Consider the following 18,743-nt stretch of genomic DNA (forward strand, 5'->3'; position numbering starts at 1 on the left):
AAATCCAGTTTTGAATGCATAAGCATGTTGTATGTGGCACAAACAGCCATGTGCTGCCTCTCTGCAGAGGATTAAGTTTCCCTTGCTGTGTGGGAGCCTGAGACTGTAATATTTACCTGGCAATGGTACTCAGCAAAAAAAGCCCTTGCTTGTCAACCATGTAGTAGTACTGAGGAAGAGGGTGATTACTCTGCTGTTCTCTTTGAGAACGGAGAAAGCAGCTTTCAGTGAATGTTGCCTTTTTCAAAGTGGACTTTTCATTGCTTTATTTTGTTTTTTAATAGCCGTTTGGAATTTGCTATGAGGATCCTGGAGGCCAAAAAAAAAAAAAAAAAGGTGAATTGTTGCTTATGGTTTTATTCTGCCAAAGAAGCCTAGCAATTTAGTTAACAAGATCACTTTCCATATTTCCTGAGTTATTGTTGTTTTTAATTAGCAGTAATGGAGTAGTTTGAACATACAACACAATAGGATATAAAATGCAATTCAATGTCTACACCAAAGATGATTTTTCCAATTATAAACCTATTTAGAAGGTGGATATGTTGGAAGAGATGAAGTGTCAAACTGCAGATTAGGTGAGCAAGCTGTAGTATGCGTGTGCCCACGCATACGCTCTCTAATACAACAAGGAGGAAAATGCTCTGGAAATCAGTTATAAACACGTAATTAGTTTCATCCGAAATAAATGTTAACTTCAGCAGTTTGTGATGCAGATTCACTGCTGGTACTCTAGTCTGCTTCCACCCTGTTGAAGTGTTTAGGATGAAAAACCTTAATAAACTCCACATAGGCTCACACCCACCTTTTCTGGGCATTTTTTGAGCTTGTTGGGTGTGGTTTGCTTCAGCGGCTTTCTTTGCCTGTTGCTTTGCAGAAGAAGGCGGTGTCTGCCCTTGTGAGCACTGGCCTGATGGAGCCCTTCCTTCAGGGGGCTCAGCCTGACCTTGCTGGCCCAGCCGTCCCCACCACAGCTCAGGAGGCTCTGTGGGCTTCACTGCTTGTCTCCCGAGCTGCGGCGTTACCTAAGGAAGTGCTTTGGTTCCTGAGCAGAAAACACACGAATCTGTTGGATGGAGATGGGATGGAGAAAGTGATACTGTTTCAGGGAAAGATGTCGTAGCACACAGCCTGCAGAACAGTCCATCATTTCTGGCTCGGCGCCCATCTGCCTTTGGACACATCATTTCTAACTCTTTGGACACATCATTTTTAACTCTTAGGAGACCTGTATTTGTAGGTAACCCAGTTTCAAAGCATGTGCGTTTTACCCTGCAACAGAGAACGTTTAAATTCAGTGACACAGTTAGTCTCTTCTCTGTGCTAGCTGGATGTAAGTGCACGTCTTTCCAACGATCCCTGCCTCCTACTCCAGGAGCTCTTCACTAAGGCTGTGGGGTGAATGAGAGGAAAAAGGGCTATGTAAAGAATGATAGGAAAATGACATTAAAAGTATTACCATGAAGTCAAATAAGTAAGTCCTGTGTTAAACTGACTCTTGTCTTATCTGAAAATATTAGTAGATGCCTGTTGCTTGTGCTTTTGAAATTCTTAGAATTCTGCAGTTGTTTGTCACCTTAAAATCCCCTTATTTTTTAATAGTCATGGTAATAAGACAGTTTCATTGAGGAGAAAAGAAAACAGGAAGCCTAAGAATAGAATTGATGTAAATATGCAAAGTTAAAGGACTTTGGAACTAGAGGCTGTAACTTTGCAAAACTGCAATTCCTTCATTTTACATGTTAGTCAATTGGTTTTAGCTCATGTAGTGTATTGACATGGTTGAAAAAGGTAAAATTTTTGTTTCAAGAGACTGAATCTTCAGCTTACTATTTGGAGAAGATTTACCTGATATGCCCCAAACCAATTTAATTATAACCTTAACCTTGCAAAAAAATAAAATTAAAAAAGGCATAAACCCAGAAAGTGCCTTGCTAAAGCACTGTATTTTTTTGCAATTGCTGCATCAATGGCAGTTTGCTCAGTTTCAGAATGCAAAGGCAAATGTATTTTTCAAAAGCCAGGCCAATAACAAGATCGTAACCTTCAATGACTCTTCGCAGTAGTAGTCACATGTGTTTTGATTAACTGCAACACTAACACAGTATACAAACAAAGCAATTCTCTAGGTACTTGCAATTAATGGACTTTATAACCAGTGTTAGATCCAACTCTCCTGTCGATTCCCGCACAGCTAGAGAGAGACACCTCCGGTATACAAAGGCTCTTAAAACGTTTAGCATCTAGATTTTATGCAGTCCTTGCAATAGCAAATGACCTGCAAATTAAAACCGAAGACAGGAATTTGGAAGTATTGTGGTCTCTAAATGACCTAGACCCCTTGGAGCCGTTCATAAAACATGGGTTTGTGATTGATGCACACAGATAACCTCCTGTTACCCGCACACGGTCATTCCCACCCAAGGGAAATCACGGCTGGAGCTACTGTCTGAGTGACCAAGCTCTTAGTTGCTTAGGGCAACTCTTTTGCTATTTGTAAGAGTGCCCCTCCCCATAAGCATCCTCCAGAAGGTGGATTCTAAATTTGCGCACAGGAGATGATCAAGCTCCTCGGTGACTTTCATCTGAGGGACTTCAGGTTGGGGACTGTTCTTTTGAGGGGACTTTTTATTTTGATAGTGGGTGCAAACTGATGACAAAGCATATTTTTCTTAGATATTTACATAGATATATATGCATTTTTAATTTAGTTATTTTGGTTGAAGATGTGCTAAGCTGCTTTCCGAAGCAAATGAGAAATTTCAATTAAAAAAAACTTTAGTTTTAATTTTTTTCATGGGCTCTGTTCTGTATGCCTCTGACCACTTGTATTTTTTTAATGTTTACTAAACAAGATACTAAGTGTACTTGCCTAAATGCTTTTTAGCCCCTTGTATTTTGGCCCTGAAACGAGCATGGGTTTGGGGAGGGAGTGGCGAGGACGGTGACTTGAGGCAGGCAGAGCTTCGTCCGGGCTGGGCGAGCGAGGAGCCCCCCGCGCTGCTGCGGGCGGCTTCGAGCTCGCCGTCCGGCCGACGAGAGGCGCTCCGGGTTGGAGCGGGGCTGCGGCGTCGTTTCCCGGGGGTCCCGGTTGAGGGGGAAAGGGGAGGGCGACGCGCCGGCGCGCGCGGAGAGCTCGGGGGTGCGTTGCGCCCCTGTGCCGGAGGAGGACGGGCAGGTTTCCTCCTTAAGCGTGTCGGGATGGCAGGAAGTGCTCAGGCTACAAATCACTTGGTTTCCTTTGCTGAGGGGAAAGTGTATAACAAGGCGATTGAGCTGTCTTTTCAGGAAAACATATATCGCAGAAGCAGGCTTAATTTTGTGCTTCACTTTTGCAGCAAAGAGCTGATACCTGAAACCATTTCTGAGTCTGCTACACATCTCTGGGCATTAAAATGTTGTGAATTTGCTTGTCGTTACCAATATTTTCTTTGACTTAGTCTATTGAAACAAAGTAGTCCTTTTCTTAACCTTCAATCTTGCTTCTGAAAGAAGTAGCTCTCTTTCTTTCTTTATTCTTTTTTTTCCTTGGTCAAATATAAAAATGATGATAATTTCAAATATTGCTTTAGAATAATTGCTTTCTTCCCTCTTTTGTATGACAACAGAAGCTTGGCCTGATCTTAAATCAGATGCTGGCAGGCAGAGGGCTCTTGACAGCCCTGCAAAATCCTTTAGTTACAAGTTGGCTTTAGCCAATTCTTTATTTGTAAATGACAATTTTCTACAGAAAAATATATGCTTGGGCTTCAATTTCGGAGTCCTAGATTGCAGCCAGGAAAAAAATAATTGAATTTTTTCACTTTCTTTTTCTTCTAAACTTAAAAAATGAAGCGAAGCTCTGTAGAGCGTGGTTAGGGGGCTGATTGAGGGAAATAATCTGCTCCAGTTGATTTGAATGGCGGCGGAGGCTGGAATGATGTTTAACTTGTTCTGCACTGAGAGAATTTGGGGCCGTTCCGGGCTTTTCGTAGGGTGTCGCAGGGCCGGGACGGCTTCGCCCTTAGCATTGCGGCTCCCGGCGGGCGCAGCGCGGGGAGTGCGGCCGCCCTCGCCGCGGCCCTCGCCGCCCTCCGTAAGCTTCAGCAGCTGCCATAAAACCTACCTAGTCCTTCGAAAAGGAAAGCGAGGGAAGTCCCGCCGCTCGTGTCCGGCTTGAGCGGTTTCCGGTGGTGCCCCTTCGGGCTGCAGGGTTTGCTGGCTCTTACCTGAACCGCGCAGTCCTTTGCCGTCAAGACACGGGGCGTTTTTCACTTCAGTGCTCCTAAGAAGCCTGCTTCAASCAGTTTGCCACAGAGAGGTCGAAACCGAGGGTTTAATGCGTGAATTTCCTGTTGGCGCGTTCCGGCTGGTCCTGCGTTAGCGCGTGGCATGGACTCGGCGGCGGGGCGAGCCGCGGGCGCTCGGCTGGGTGTTCGCTCGCGGTTTAAGGGTGTTGCCCGTCGTCGGCTGGCCGTTTCGCCCGTCGTTCAGGCGTGCAGCGCGGTGGCTTTTCCTGCCCCTGGGAGCACGTTAGCGGCGGCGTGCGGGATCTGCGCTTGGCTGGAGGTGGCCCGCGAGCCTCCGCGCGCTTTGGGGTTGGCCTGCCGGAGCCCGGGCTTCCCCGGGGGGCCTCAGCTGCCCGGGGGGCCGGGCTCTCTGCACGCAGGTGCTGCGCGGGGAGCCCAGCGCCTGCCCCCCGCCCCGCGCAGAGCGGGCGCGTGGCCCGCGGGGGCCCCGGCGTGGGGCCGGGCCGGCTGCACCCCGCCGGAGCCGGAGCGCCCTGCGCGTAGCTGCTGCTGTCTTACGGCACTTGGTTATTTTTTAAAATAACTCTGCAAGTTCTTTTTAAACTGACCCGTAGGAACTTAATAACGCATCGCTTAGGTTTGATATAATTGTCTTTTGTCTGCTGAAGAACAAGARCACACACTTCTGTATTTAGGATTAAAAAACAAAGCGGGGGGGGGGGAACGGCCTGTGTTTGAGACAGCAGCTACGATGATACTACGCTTGGACTCTTTTTTTTCACTTACATTTGCATTGAGAAGCACAATAAAAATCATTTATTAAAAAAAAATATCCGGGGGCTAGAGTTGTTATTGAGTGCCTTTATTCAGCCATTTCTCAAATAAAAACAAAACAACACAAAAAAAACCCAGTATCTAATCAAATAGAATTGCTTTTGTAAAGAAATATTCTTATTAACTGGGTTAGGGATGGCATCTGCAGAGTATTTCTCTTTTTCCACATATTGTTTGAAATAATCTGGTTAAATCGTATACTTGTCTTGTAATTTCTTACAGATGGTCACAAGAACAAAGAAAATATTTGTAGGTGGATTATCGGCTAATACAGTAGTGGAAGACGTAAAGCAATACTTTGAACAATTTGGCAAGGTAAGTTCCTGCCCAAATGAACAGTGCATATTTTGAATTCTTTCTTTCTCTCTCTCTCTCTCCTTTTTCTTGTGTATCTTGAAAAACAAAAGTGTAATGAGGCCTGTGYTCAAAAGAGACCAAAGTTCTTGCCTTTCAGTATAATTTCTCAAAAACTATTTAAATCACTTCTGGAATTCTGTTTCTTTTTKTTGCATGTATATAGATACAGCACTSWTACTGTTTACTGTAATCAAAAAAAATCATTGGGAGCTGAATTTGTGTATCTTTAAGAACAATTTCACCCTTAGCTGAATGATTACACAGTTGTCTACTCCATAAAATCAGCCTTCTGTTTTCCCCTAATTCCAGTGGTGAAAGGAGCGTATATACATATTTGAGAGAGCTCATTAAGTTGTGAAAAAGGCCTAAAGGAACCATGTGAATTGCAAGAGTAATACAGAAGTCACTAGAATATCCATTTAATTTCTCATAAAAAAATCCTTAAGCAAGATCTGTTAGAAATATATGTAGAATCCTGAAATTAGACAAGTTTATGGAAAGATTTAGTACTGTCTGAAGGAAATCTGAACCCTGGCAGAATAGTCTTTTCGGCGATGAGATGAATTACTCAAACCCTACAGCTGAATGTCTGGCTGGAGCTTTGTGCCACTGACCTCTGTGGAGTGCCCTGTCCTCAGGGCCCCGCTGGAGGGTTGGGGTCTGTTGGGAGGAAGCTGCTTTGTGCACTTTGGGTCCCCCGGGCTTTGTCAGAAGCTCAGAGAGGTGAGGAGCTTGCAGAGCCATGTGTTTTAAGAGCAATTCTTGATAGCCCCTTCAGTGGTAGCAGTGGCATCAGAGACTCTGCTGAAAAACCTCCTGCTGATTTCAGGCTGCTTTCCACTGCATCTCCTATGGCGTTCCCCAAACTGAAAGAGGAAGCAACTCTTCCCCTTCCTCCTCTCCAGTCTTGTTTATTGTACTTTTGTGCTGGACTGTTTGCTTTGGCTCAAGACAGTCCACTCTTTTACTTGGTTTTGTTGGCAGGAGTTGTTCACAGAGCAGTAAGGAAGAGAACATTGTCGTGTTAAAACTACAGAGGGTGGCATCAGGATTCAGGGACAAGTGTTTAACCTTTTACCACCAGAAGAACTGTTACTTGTTTCTAACTTGGCTGGTTGTGGAATTACAGCATTTCTCTGAGCGCTTTGCTCTTCCTGAAGTCAGCAGTGGTTTGCCAGCATTCTTTGGCAGATTTGGCTGATTCTACTCAAATGTGCCACCTTTCAAATCTGCTGTTGCGTGGAGTGGAAGCCATTTCAGATGAGATCTCGAAGCCACTATTGAGTTATGCCAGTTTTGTTCTCTGGCATGCAAGGGGTTGCTGGGTGTCCTGAGTGTGCATGCCTTTGGCAAAAGAGGCGTGAGGACCTGACTTAGCTTGTGTTTCACTGCCAACCGGAGGCAGCAGACCCAGAACTGCGGCCTGTGTTGCTAATGAGTTGTGGGTTGGCTTCCTGGGGCGTGAGCTGCAAGGGTGGGCTGGTCGGCTGGAGACAAGGAGGGGAGGAATGCTTCCACTCCTGGATATGCAGAACCTGGGGCCCCAGTGCTCCTGACAGGCGCTGAGCCTTCAGTGTCCCGTGCACTGAATTCCTGTCTTTTGTAGTACGTTAATTGATGATTTAGATGCATGGTTGCATGAGGACACAGCAGGATATTCTAAAGCAAAGCAACTTCTAGTCCTTGTAGTTAGTTTGTGTTTCTTCTATCTGGTCCTGAAAAACCTTGGGCTGGCATTATTTTGTTGAGAGCTGAGGAGGGGAGTTGATAAATTGTTCCTGTGCTGAACTGATAGTTGTTTTGCAAACCATTCATTTTATTTTCAATAATAATCTTCGATTCTAGCAGGATGTTTGCAGCCTGCTGAGCCTTTTATTAAAGGATTACATGAGCTTTTGGATATTTCTTCTGTAGTTACTTCTAATTGCAGAACTCCTCTAACCTGCATTTTTTAAGTTAATAATAGTTTCAGTATATGCATTTTGCATATTGTCTGGATGCTCTCTTAATATAGTCTTTTTAATTTTACCATCTGGTAGTTTCATGCTTCCAATTTTACAGTCTCTGTGAAAGCAGACAACTGGGCTGCATTTTTCAGTAGTGACTAGTGATTCGGGATGCTTCAGTTCCTGCTTTTGTGCTGTTGCCTTTCTTGAGACAGCTTAAAAGATGCCTGACTTTCAAAAAGCAATGCTTCTGGGAAATTGGATGCTTCATCAAGTATCTTAAATTGAGAGCTAAAAAACTAAAAGCCCTGAAAATAATTGCACGAGTCAGGATCAAGGCTTGAACTCATTCCTCTGGCACTAAGTTCCATCCTACTGAGGCTGTGTGGTCCGGTAGCTAGAGCTCAGCTATTGCAGCACGCAGGATTCACAAGCCTTTGCCACTGTGCTAGCAGTGGCCTTTTGCAGTTGCATTTGTGCTTCATGCTTCCCGATTCCAGCTTGTGAAAAGGAGATGAGAGTTTGAAGTCAGGGGCATTCTGGAGAAGAGGCATCCTGGTTCTGTCACTGTGACTGGCCGCCTGACCTTGCATGCAGGCAGTTAAGTTCCYTCTACTGCACTTTGCTGCTTATCAGCTGAAGCTGTCTGGTTTGGGGGGTGTTTGGAGGTGATTCTGCCCAAGGCTCTGGGGAAGATGCAGAGCTRGTTAGTGTCCCTAGGAGTTGTGGACTTGTCCACTAAATTAGAAGGCTTGTTAATATGCTGCAGAAGGTGGGATATAGTCAYTCCAGACTGGCCCTAATCTGCTGTGGGACCTTGCAGGATTTGCTTCCCTCTGCATGGCTGACCCTTCCTTGCCTCATGCGGTCAGCTCACAGGCTCCGTGCGGCGGGAGCTCCRGCAAGGCACCCGTACGACGCTTAGCGTGTGAGCCTCCCTCTCGACTGAAGCCGTTGCAATGCGAATAATGCATCGCAATTGATCGGCAAGGTTTGGATTTGCTTAGCACTTCCTTAAAATAAATAAATGGTATTATATAATTAACATCTAGAGGAGCCACCCATGTTTGATACAAACATCTCAGGTGACTTGCTCTTTGAAATGTTGAGCTTATTTATTTGAGTGGAATAATTGCTTAACTAGTGGTGTGATTCTCGAAATCTTGTTTGTACTTGCTGCAGAGAGGAGCTTTGCAACCAGGGGACGTTGTTTTGGTAACTTGGGGTAGTGCTCAAAATACACTAGGTGATTAGAACAGCTATCAGGTTTTGGGCTAAATTGACTCACTAATTTAAATAGAGTTGGCAGGAAAGGGCTTAAAGTGTTGAATTTGAAACCGCTTCTTTTTGAAAACTAAACGTTAGAAAACTTTTCTCCAATAAAAAGAAAAGCTGCATTAGTAAACTCTCTTCCCTGACTTTATCAGTGCACATGCCTGCCAGTTAAAACACCAGGAGATGTGGTAATGATAACTCCTGAGACTTCTATCATGAAATTTCTGATAACGATTGCCTTTTCTTCCCGTAAAGCCTGGGATCTGTAAGACTCCCAGCTTTCATTTAGCAAAGAAGGGAAGTCCCTAGTTGCTGTAAGCTGCAGAGGAGAACTGGAAAAAATTACGTGAATAAAAGGAGAAGGCTCAGCAGAATGAGCCAAAAATGGTGCAATTAAATGCCTCATGATTTTGAATCGCTTATTGAAGCCTCCCCGTCAGTGAAGTTGGGCTGCGGGGAGATGAGACGGGACTGGTGCTGAGGCAGGGGCCCTTCCCGAGGCACGCAGACGCGGGCGGCGCGGGCCCGAGGCCGGGCTGAGGATCCCCCGCCAGTCGTCTCTGGCTGGTTCAGGGAGCACGAGCCGGGCAGCAGGCCGCCTGCGTGGCCGGGAGGGGGAAAAGAAAGCGGCACTGTCTTTCCCTGCAGCCAAGTCGTTACCCCGGACGGGGCTGGGGAGCRGGAAGGGGCTCGTGCGGGAGCCCAGGAACTGCTCCGGGCAGGCTGGGTATCCCCGTGGCTGCCCAGGGAAGCTCCCGTGCCGTCGGGCCCCCGGCAGCCGAGGGCCAGGACTGCCCTCCGGCAGGGACGGTGCTCCGCRTGCTGACGGCTGAGCTGCTGCGAGGAGCTGAAACCAGCTCTCCGCGTCACGAGAGTGGTGGTAAGTTGGCAAAGAACCCCCAAAACCCAAGGCGCAAAACCAAACCCAGCCCAGACCATAACCCTTTAAAATCAGATGGAGGGGGAGAAGCTATTGTTTAATACCTAATCCTGATATTCCAATAAAGTTGTTTCTGTGATCTTCTGTTATTTCAGTAAAAGCCACTCCAAATATTTCTGCATTGACCCGCAGCGTTTGCTAATCCGGGGTCTGTCGCCCTGCCCTCGTGCTGATGCMTGAAGAGCTGTCTGGGAAGACCAAGCTTTACGGGAACTTAGCTGAGACGCCGCTAGCAGCGGTGCAGCTGCAGCATGGCTGCTGCCGTCCAGCGTGGCCGCGTGGCCGAGGAGCTGCYGGCACGGAGCAGCCCCTTCTCCTGGCAGCGTGGAAGCCGCTGCTTTGGCGGCGCTTCCTTCCCTCCCATCTCCTTCCCCTTGGGATACACTGGCCTTTGGGTGGGAACTGGCCTGGGTGAGAACAGTCTTGCAGCTGCTTCCTACCTGCTCCCTGCTTTTCTGAGCGTAAGTGCCTTGGTGCCTTCCCCTAGAAGGCTGTGGTCTGACTTTGGTTGTTGTCCTCTGAGATGAGGATGTGCTGGAATGGTTAAGGCTTCTGGTATCGTTTAAAAAAAAAAGAGAGAGAAAAAGCAACAGCCTCTTAAAACCTCACTGAGAGGATTGTGATTAGCAGAAGAAAGCCCCCAGGAGTTAATGAATTGCACTTCTCTCCGGACATGCATGTTCTGCACCTTTTAAGCTGCAAGCAACTGATGATAAGGAACTTCTTAGGGTTTGGGTTTTTACTAGGTAATGCTGCCTTTATAGAGCTCCTGTGAAAGTAATGTAGTCCTTATTTTGCGACTTGCAATTATACTTCACATGGTGAACTGTGTAATTAGTTTGGAAGACTTATGCCTAGTCATTGGTTTATCCTAATCGGCTTTGGCTTTTCCCAACAACAAAGTGAGYTTATTTTCCTAAGCTGAAACAACTCTGCTCCCTTTGTTCCTGTCTTTTATTGTCTCATTCCTTTCATTCTGTTTTACTGCCRAAGTTTTGTTTCATTAGGCCTACAAGTCATTTCCAATCCAGTGGGCTGCTACAATAAGGCCTTTATAACTCAGCTGCCCTGGTTCCCATGTCCCTTCTGGTTTAGAGCCAGGACTTGTTGTTTGACATGGTATTTTAACCCTTTTGGTACCCAAACTACTAGTTACCTCTGAGAAAGCTGGTTTGAATTAAAGCYGCTTTGGCATGGTGCAAGCCAATCTTGAGATGTAGGTCAGAGACACCTGAGCTTACAGATGTAAATGGTTGTGTTCAGTCGTTAAGTGATGCATTAATGTGACTGGGCTCCAGATGCACTTTTTGACCCAGTTATTGAAAGGGAATTGTGTAAAAAAATCTTCTTACTGAAATACTGTAATTAGTCTTTATGGGAACGATTTTTTGCATGAAAAGGCTACTGTGTATTTTCAGGCTATGTTGCCAGGACAAAGGGAGCAGTTACAGTAAAGGTATGTTTTAGTTGTCTTGAACTATTAGATCAGTCCAGATAGAACGGTTCTTTTTAGAAAATTCATCTTTTCTTGCATGGGAGAGAGTACTCTTAAATATGTACTTTTTTTTGAAAAAGAATAATGCTCATGAAAGGAAAAGTGTGAAATATTTTTGTGAAATAGTTTACATATTGTTATTTTAAACTGCTAGAAAAGCAGTGCTAATCTTGGTAGCCCCACCTGTTTTAACTGTTTTAAAAATCCTGAAGTGGGAGATTTTTCTTGTTGTCTTTTTTTCACGGCAATCCTAAAATGACTTTTGCAGGAGGGAGCTGTGTAATTTCTTTTTATTTTATCTTTTCAAATGAAATGAGAACAGAACAGTATGCATTAATCTTATTTTCTGTTCTGGCTTGCACGAGGTCTCTCAGACAAATCGTAGACGTGTTTTAACTTTGATTGGAATATGCTGTTTCCTCAAGAATGGCTTTTAAGATTTCAAAAACTTGAAACAAGACAGAATTTCTGAGTTACCTCTCTGGATCTGAAATGTTTTATACAGTTGCTTGTTATTTCCTGTGAAAAGCCAAACAGACGAGTGGAATAATAAATAATTTTTTGTTTCTGTTTTTCCTGCAAAACTGTTGTGCTTTTGAAAAATTGCAATTTTCTCATGTCTTCCTTCTGTAATGATTGTTTATTGTCTCGTTACAGTTAACCAAGTGAGAGGAGAGTAACTTCTCAAACCCTGTACTTCAGGCATGTCTTAGCAGAGCCTTAATACTGTGTTGCAAGAAAAGTAAAGCTGAAAGCAGCGAGGCTGCAAATAGCAAACGGAATCAAAGTTTCCGTCTTTGGCTGTACAGCATCATGCATTAGATCAAGGGCAGCAATGCAAATAATGACTGGTTTAACCCATGGAAAAAATMTTTTGTGAGTAATAGACAAGAAAGTCCCCCTGCTTTTTGTATTTAATTGTAATGGGAGGGGGAAGAGGGAAGGAGGAGTGATCTACACTTAAGACTTTAGCCTAATCGGGTGCCTTATGTAACTTGCTTCCTACATGCTTCTCTCCCTGACAGCTGTGAAAATATAAATCAAGAAAGCATGAGAGAAATCTCCTCCTTGTTTGGCAAGGCCGTCTGGGTGTGAACGAGTTAATGCACCGTTGGAGTATTAAGCACTCCGGTGGTTTACTTTTCCCTGAGACCTTGGGTATGGCCTCTGAAGATGTTATTACAATAGAGTTGTTAGCATGAGAAAGGGTGGTTTTCTTTCCGTGGGTCCATTTCAGGGGGATTTGGAAGCCTGCATGGAGCTGTGGCTAAGGCCAGAGTCAGTAGGTGCAAGGAATTTTGCTTGTATGAAAGTGAAAGCTTAGTTAATTTAGACTTGGCATACGGTTTGAATCGTATTGTTACATCTGTTGGACATTGATATGTAGATTTAATGGTCAATAGCATACATGGACGGTCTATTCTTAAAGTATTTACTTTGCAGAAGAGTTGGGGTTTGATTTGACAAGTTGTTAGCCTGTTACATTTTTCAGTACTGTATTTCCACATTCAGTATTTGTGAATTGGTTAGGTTTTATGAAAGAAAGGGACAGATCTGGACTTTRTTTACGTTCTAGTCTGTAATAGCCTAAGTTCTGGTAATATTTTAATACGCAGTAAAACAGAGAATGCGTTGGCATTTTTTTTTAACTACTCCTAGCCTCACTACTCCTTTCAAAAGGGAGATCATCCYTTTAATCGTGAGAGATAGGAGTAATATTAAATAGCCTTTAGCTCATTATACTCTTCTTTCTATCTACTTTCTRTCTAAGTTACCTGGGTGTACCTTGGGAGAAGCGGCTTAATTTTGAGTCATTGCACCTCCTTAGAATGAGCAGGAGGCAAATGCCATTGTCTGCAGCTTCTGATAAGTTTGGGATAATGAAAGACGATATGTATGGGCTTTTCTGCTACAGTATTATGGAACAACATTCAGTCTTTTCCACATTGCTGCCTCTGTCCTTTGCATATGCTTTAAAGTTGCAGTATTTCTGGATTTCCTAACCTGAATATTAAGCCCACGATACTCTGAAGGGTAATGAGTATTCCTTTAAATTTTCACTTGGGGTTGTGACAAACGGATTTGGGATACAGTGGTCCCTCATGGCCTAAAGCATTTTTTATTATTTCTCCCTCCCACGCATGCTCTTTTCTTTTTTAATAAACCAAGAAACTCAATCATTGCTTAAGCAGAAGTCATATTTTCATCCTCTCAATGAAAACTTGTACACAGGAAGTCGGTTTTTAGGTGGTCTGTAATAAGACGCACGCTTTGTGGAAGTGGTTTTGTTATAAATTAGATATTGGTTTCTACCTGGGTTTTATGAAAAGAGGAAATATTAAGGCAGGATTTGTGGGCAAGAAGGCTGTATCAGAACTCTGCAGAAGTTTAAAGGACTRTTTTATTTCCCTTTTAAACTCTGGTTAAATGAAATGGCAAGGAAGCTTTTGTGCAGGAGAAGAGTAACCGGTGTGAGGTTAGGCAGCTGCGGGGGAGCCCAGGGGTCCAGAACATCTGCCTTCAGTTTCCCGCTGCGCCACCCGCTTGCTGCCTGGCTTTGGGCAAGCTGTTGTATCTTGCCTTTSGTCTCCTTGCCTTCCTTACTTAGTAAGCTCTGAAGGGCATGGGAAATGTAAATATGTCGACACTCACGTCTAGCCTTCCTCAGTATGGACTCGATGGACACTAAGSCCCCCCGGTAGCAACAGGAATGAGCTGAGGCCGTGCTCTGCGATGGGCGCCTCGGAGCGAGGTCGGGTGTCCAGGCTCGACAGCTCTGGCTGAGCGTGGGGCCTCACAGCGGCGGTAACGGCATAAGCATGTCCTCTCCTAAAAGCGGTAGCAGCAGAGTCTGCATCTGTTGTATAGAAGGTGTTTTTAAAGATTTCTTTTTTTTGCCTAATGTCATGGCTAGTGTCCTGTATTCTGTCTTGTACATGTTAGCAATAATAGTGGAGCAGTTTTGATCCTGAACTTGCAAAGCAAATGATACACCATTGGTGACCCAGAAGTATGCCAGGAGTCCAAGTGAAGTCAGTGACTGATGAGGGGCTGTGTTGGGCGGGGGGAGGCAGAAATGCGGGAACACATTCATGCTTCTTCCTCCAACAATATCTACACTGTAATTAAAGAGTATGCATGTGAATGCATATTTGCAGTGTGTATATATCAATTTTGCAGCTGAGTCAAACCTGTAAGGATGTAATAATGCTTAAAGAATGACCTGTATCTTTTCTGAGACCATATAAAAGTGGATTTTGTTTTCTCCTTTCCTCACCCACTTTTTCATATATGAAAGCAATGAACCATGTATCAAATCTGTGATAATCATTTTGGATAGCGTGGTTGAAGTATCCCCAGAATGGCTGTGGATCCTGCCCTAGCAGGGATGGATGGGCTTTTAGATGGCCTTGCTTGTTGTGGAGTTGAGGCTTTTATGAACTTCTCTGGAGTGCTGGAGGCGAACGATGGTTTTGTTGTGCTGTGGTGGTACCTGAGGATCCTGCTTTGGAGCAGGGCCCGTGGGGCTGGCTGCTGTGCAAAAAGACAAGAGCAAGATCATCTCTGCCCCAGCAAGCTTCAGCWGAAGCCAGAGATAGTGGTATTAAACTGCAGCAGTAGGAGTGACCTAAAACTTTCCTTGACAGCTGCTTCTAATGTGTGCTATGAAATTGCATCCAATTCCATTTTAGTAATTGTTTTGAAGTGCTGTTTTCTTGGACTCTCTAGGAAGATATTTTGATCTGGAGGCACAGCCCCTAACGTCCATGTAAGTGATAACCTGGGTCCAGAACACTATTTTTATTCTTTGAGTAGCTACAACTGAGAGGGCTGAAGCTTTGCCTTGGGAAAAATCATGTTTTAACATCAGTTCTTAAAAGAAGTCGTAGTTATATCAAACTTCATATGGTTTAATTGAAGCATGCAATACACTACTGGCAAATTTGGGAGGCTCATCAGATAACATGAGTTAGTTAAAATACTTGACTAGAGAGTGAGCATTTGATCACAGGGTCACYGTTGTATAGTAAATTCAACAATATCCAGTGATAGGATGTAAAATGTGAGGGCTTTTGAAATGCAGATTTGAGTCTGAGCCCCTAAGAAAAAGGCTTTCCAAAATACCTACGAGGAACTCCATATAAATTGTTCCAAATGTGGAAAAAGGGCACGCGTCCCTGGAAAGGGGTGTAATAGCGTTTTTTCCATATGGAGATGGGTATTCATTTGTCTAGGCAAACAGGGGTCTGGGAGCGCTTTGGCGGCCCCGGCGTGGCCGGCGGTTCAGGGTTTGGCCCGTCGCCGGTCGTGCAGCGCCGTGCGCTAGGTGCCAGCCCTGCGAGGGGGAGGGACGCCRGCGCTCGGGTGTGCGTGGTGCAGCGTATGCATTTATAAATATATCCCCAGAAACGGGGACAAGGGCAAAGTAGCTCGAATGAAGAGCCAATTAAGATAATCTAAGCAGAATGAGGATTAACTGCCTCCTAATCTGAAGGCTACCTAAAATGCATGTGGTCACTTTAGATCAAATAAATGTTTGTCTCCGTYGGGGACATTCGCAAGCAGTTTTGTATAAATAGCAATTAACAATGGTGTTTTCAATTTATTGTCCAGGGCAAAATGTCTTTGAAGCAGCGATATGGGCTCTAACTGGTATCGAGGGCAGAATATATCATGGGCTATCTCAGCTGTAATGTCACTTCTTGGGAAGCTCAAAGAAATACAAATATTGCACATTGTGCAATGAAAAGATTGCTGATGTAAAATGAGTTCACAGTTTGCAGTTTTTCTTCTCGTGGAAGATGGAAAACTAGCAAGTCWGCCTGAAGAGTAGTTGTCGCTATTTCTGCTCTTTTAGAGAGTCGGTGCCCGTCCCGACCTTTGCCGTGAGCCCTGCTGCGGGAGAGCGCTGCAGCCCGACTCACGCGCCGGGCCGCGGTCCCGCGGGCGGGCTGCGCCCTGAGCCTGCGCCGGCGTTGGAGCAACGCTCTGGCCAGCGGCTTCGCGAGTTCGATCGGTGCCGCGCTGGTCGTCAGGCCGGGGAGGGCGGGAGCGGGTTTCACCGGGGGCCGTGGAAGATATCCCATGAATTTCCACTCTGTTTCTCTGCTTGGCAAACCAGCCCCTACTGTCACTCTGCGTAAGGAGGTTGATTTCGGAGGGTCAGCCATCACCACTCCCCCTCTCCCCTCCGGCCCACCCTCCCCTGAAGGCCGACGAGCGTTTAATTTCCCCAGCAGCAGGTGCTTGTCATCCATCTGAAGATAGCTGCCAACATCTGGTGCAATTGCCTCAGCAAACGCAGTAACAAGGCGGCCTGCAGTTCAAACGCAGAGAGAGCATTGCCTCTTTAATGATAACAAGCTGTTGGCTTCCCCTCTGAGATGAATTCATCTCACAGATGTTTGTCTAGTTTTGGCAATCTTATCACTATAGCTTTGGTGATTATGCTCAACTGGAGACTATTACTATAAAAGAAGTTTGAACTTGTTCCATTTTTGCATTATTTATTTATTTATCTATTTATTTCTTTGCTTTCTGGATATAATTTGTATCAACAACTGTAACGATGTTGGTTCCATTACCCAAGTACCCCTACATTTCTCTTTTTTCTCTCCCCCCTCCTTTTTTTTTTTTTTTTTTTGCCTCTGCTGCACGGGAGCTTGCTGCCTGACAGTTGCCACTGGTGGATGTCTTTCGGCCACGCTGACGTTTTTAATGTCCCCTATCAACAGCTTTGTGGTTTGAACCCGCTATTTAACACTGCGTTTTCTGGGATTACTTGGCGCTCGCTCTGTTCTCTCTAATAACTGCGCTGTACTTGCTGTTTCTACAGAGCGTGAGTTGCCAAAAACGTTCTGGATATTTCCTTTTGGACAGTAGCACTCTGGTGACCTTGGCAGCGGCTTATAATGAGAACATACGACCGTCTTCATTTTTACATCTTAAATGTTTCCAGTCTCAGTGCGCTTTTACGAAACCTGAAAACCTGCTGGCTGGGGGCTCCAGCGCGCGGTTGCTGTTGTTCGCTAGTGTGACTTTTTAGCGGGGGGAGACATCTTCTCCTGAGCATGTGGGATTTAATTCTGGTAAATAGAATTTATTTTTGGAAACATGCTTATGAATAGGTGACTCATGCCTGAATGAAGATGTGTCACTGTTGGTGGGGACACCACATATATAATTTCTTAGCCTATAAATAGATGTCAGTCCGAGTAGTGGTGACACGGTGATGCTTTGCACTCGTTATCTGTGTAGTAGCTTCTGAGGAAGGTGTTTAGAGTGTCAGTCTCTTCTGCTGGAGGAATGATTTCTGCTTATGCTTAAGGAATAAACATTAATAGCTTCTTAAAATACTGAAAGTACTTTAGTTGCTTTAATGGCAATCAGAATTGCAGACACATTCTCATGTTGCTATTGTGAGGTATATCTGTATTTCTTCTGTCTGTTTTACAGGTGGAGTAACCGAGTTAGGGAGTTTGGATATCAGTTGCAGGTTCTTGAAATTCACATTTGCTCATTTCTTGCAAAGACTCATTTCTGTTGTGACTGGGAGCAATTTTAAGCTAAGCTTTCAGAATTAACGTTAGCATTTCCAGATATCTTTCTGAAAATCCCAATTCCTTCTCCCCATCCCAACTGTTCCTAAACCAGTTACATGATGTTGTTTGCTCAGCACCATTTACCCAACACATAGGGTTTAATGTTGTTCTTTTCCCCTCTCGTGCTGTAGTTACAGTATTATTAAAAATCCATTAAATTTTAATRTACATCATAAAGTATGTGCTCCTGTGAATGCAAGCGCAGATAACTATTTCTGATGAATAAACCAAAAGGACAAGTATGTAAGAAGTTCATCCTGCAGCTTTCAATTTTCATTATATACATCTCCTGCAGGGGCAATCGTCGTGATGTTGCAGCTGGTTATTTCTGTGGCCGGGCTCTCCCTAGAGATGGTTGATGACAATGCAAACTTGAACTAGCAGAAGTGCCAATGTTTCTGCTGGTATATTTATAGATAAATTGTTTGCCAGGGGAAGTAACCCTCTAGAAGGTGGAGGATGCGAAGAGCACTGCAACACAGCGGCAACTTTCTCAGAGCTTCTCTTCATTTCATATCAGCGTTGTGGAAAGTAACCCAGTTATTTCTCGTTAAAATAAGCCAGGATCCTAACAACATGCAAGCTATCATTGCTAAAGTGCCACCAGGAAACTAGGCAAGCTCTTTTTGGTTTCCAGAGCCTGGAGTAGGCAAGGGAATCATTAAAAATAATGTATTACAGTGTCCGTAAAGTTTCATGCAGTATGTAATGGTCCATAGGGGTCTTACCTAGTTTTCCATATATGATACATACATAATGGTTACAGCTTCTCATTAACTTTCCCATAATACTGAATATACTTCTCTTTAACACCCCCTTCAGGCTTTGTGTTRTTTGCTAAGCATTTCCTAATAAGCAGGAACTTAAATATTTATCATGCTTGCTCCTGTCCCCACCAGGCTAAAGAAATTGTTGGCCCCTCTCTCCTCTCCGTTTAATTTCCTATTCCTGAATGCTCTGGACAAGGTCCAGCTCTGGCAGTAGCTCAGGGCTTTCCTAGGGCTCTCCTGCTCCGGTTTTAAGAGTTCCTCACCTGYTATTTCTTGTGTTTAAAAGCTTTTCTGC

The 18,743-nt window shown here is 44.6% G+C and overlaps 1 protein-coding gene across 1 annotated transcript in view; it reads left to right on the forward strand.

The window, feature by feature from the left end:
- MSI2 (musashi RNA binding protein 2) overlaps positions 1-18,743 on the forward strand; it is a gene marked incomplete at its 5' end in the record, with an annotated part of 234,485 nt that overhangs the window by 77,953 nt on the left and 137,789 nt on the right. The window contains one exon of the mRNA XM_085302882.1: positions 5,286-5,378. Coding sequence (XP_085159008.1) covers positions 5,286-5,378 — 93 coding nt within the window. The remainder of the gene's footprint in view (positions 1-5,285; positions 5,379-18,743) is intronic.

The sequence above is a fragment of the Rhea americana genome, unplaced genomic scaffold (genome assembly GCF_003343005.1).
Source record: "Rhea americana isolate MKP2758 unplaced genomic scaffold, rheAme1 scaffold_194, whole genome shotgun sequence".
In the NCBI taxonomy this organism is placed as follows: domain Eukaryota; kingdom Metazoa; phylum Chordata; class Aves; order Rheiformes; family Rheidae; genus Rhea; species Rhea americana.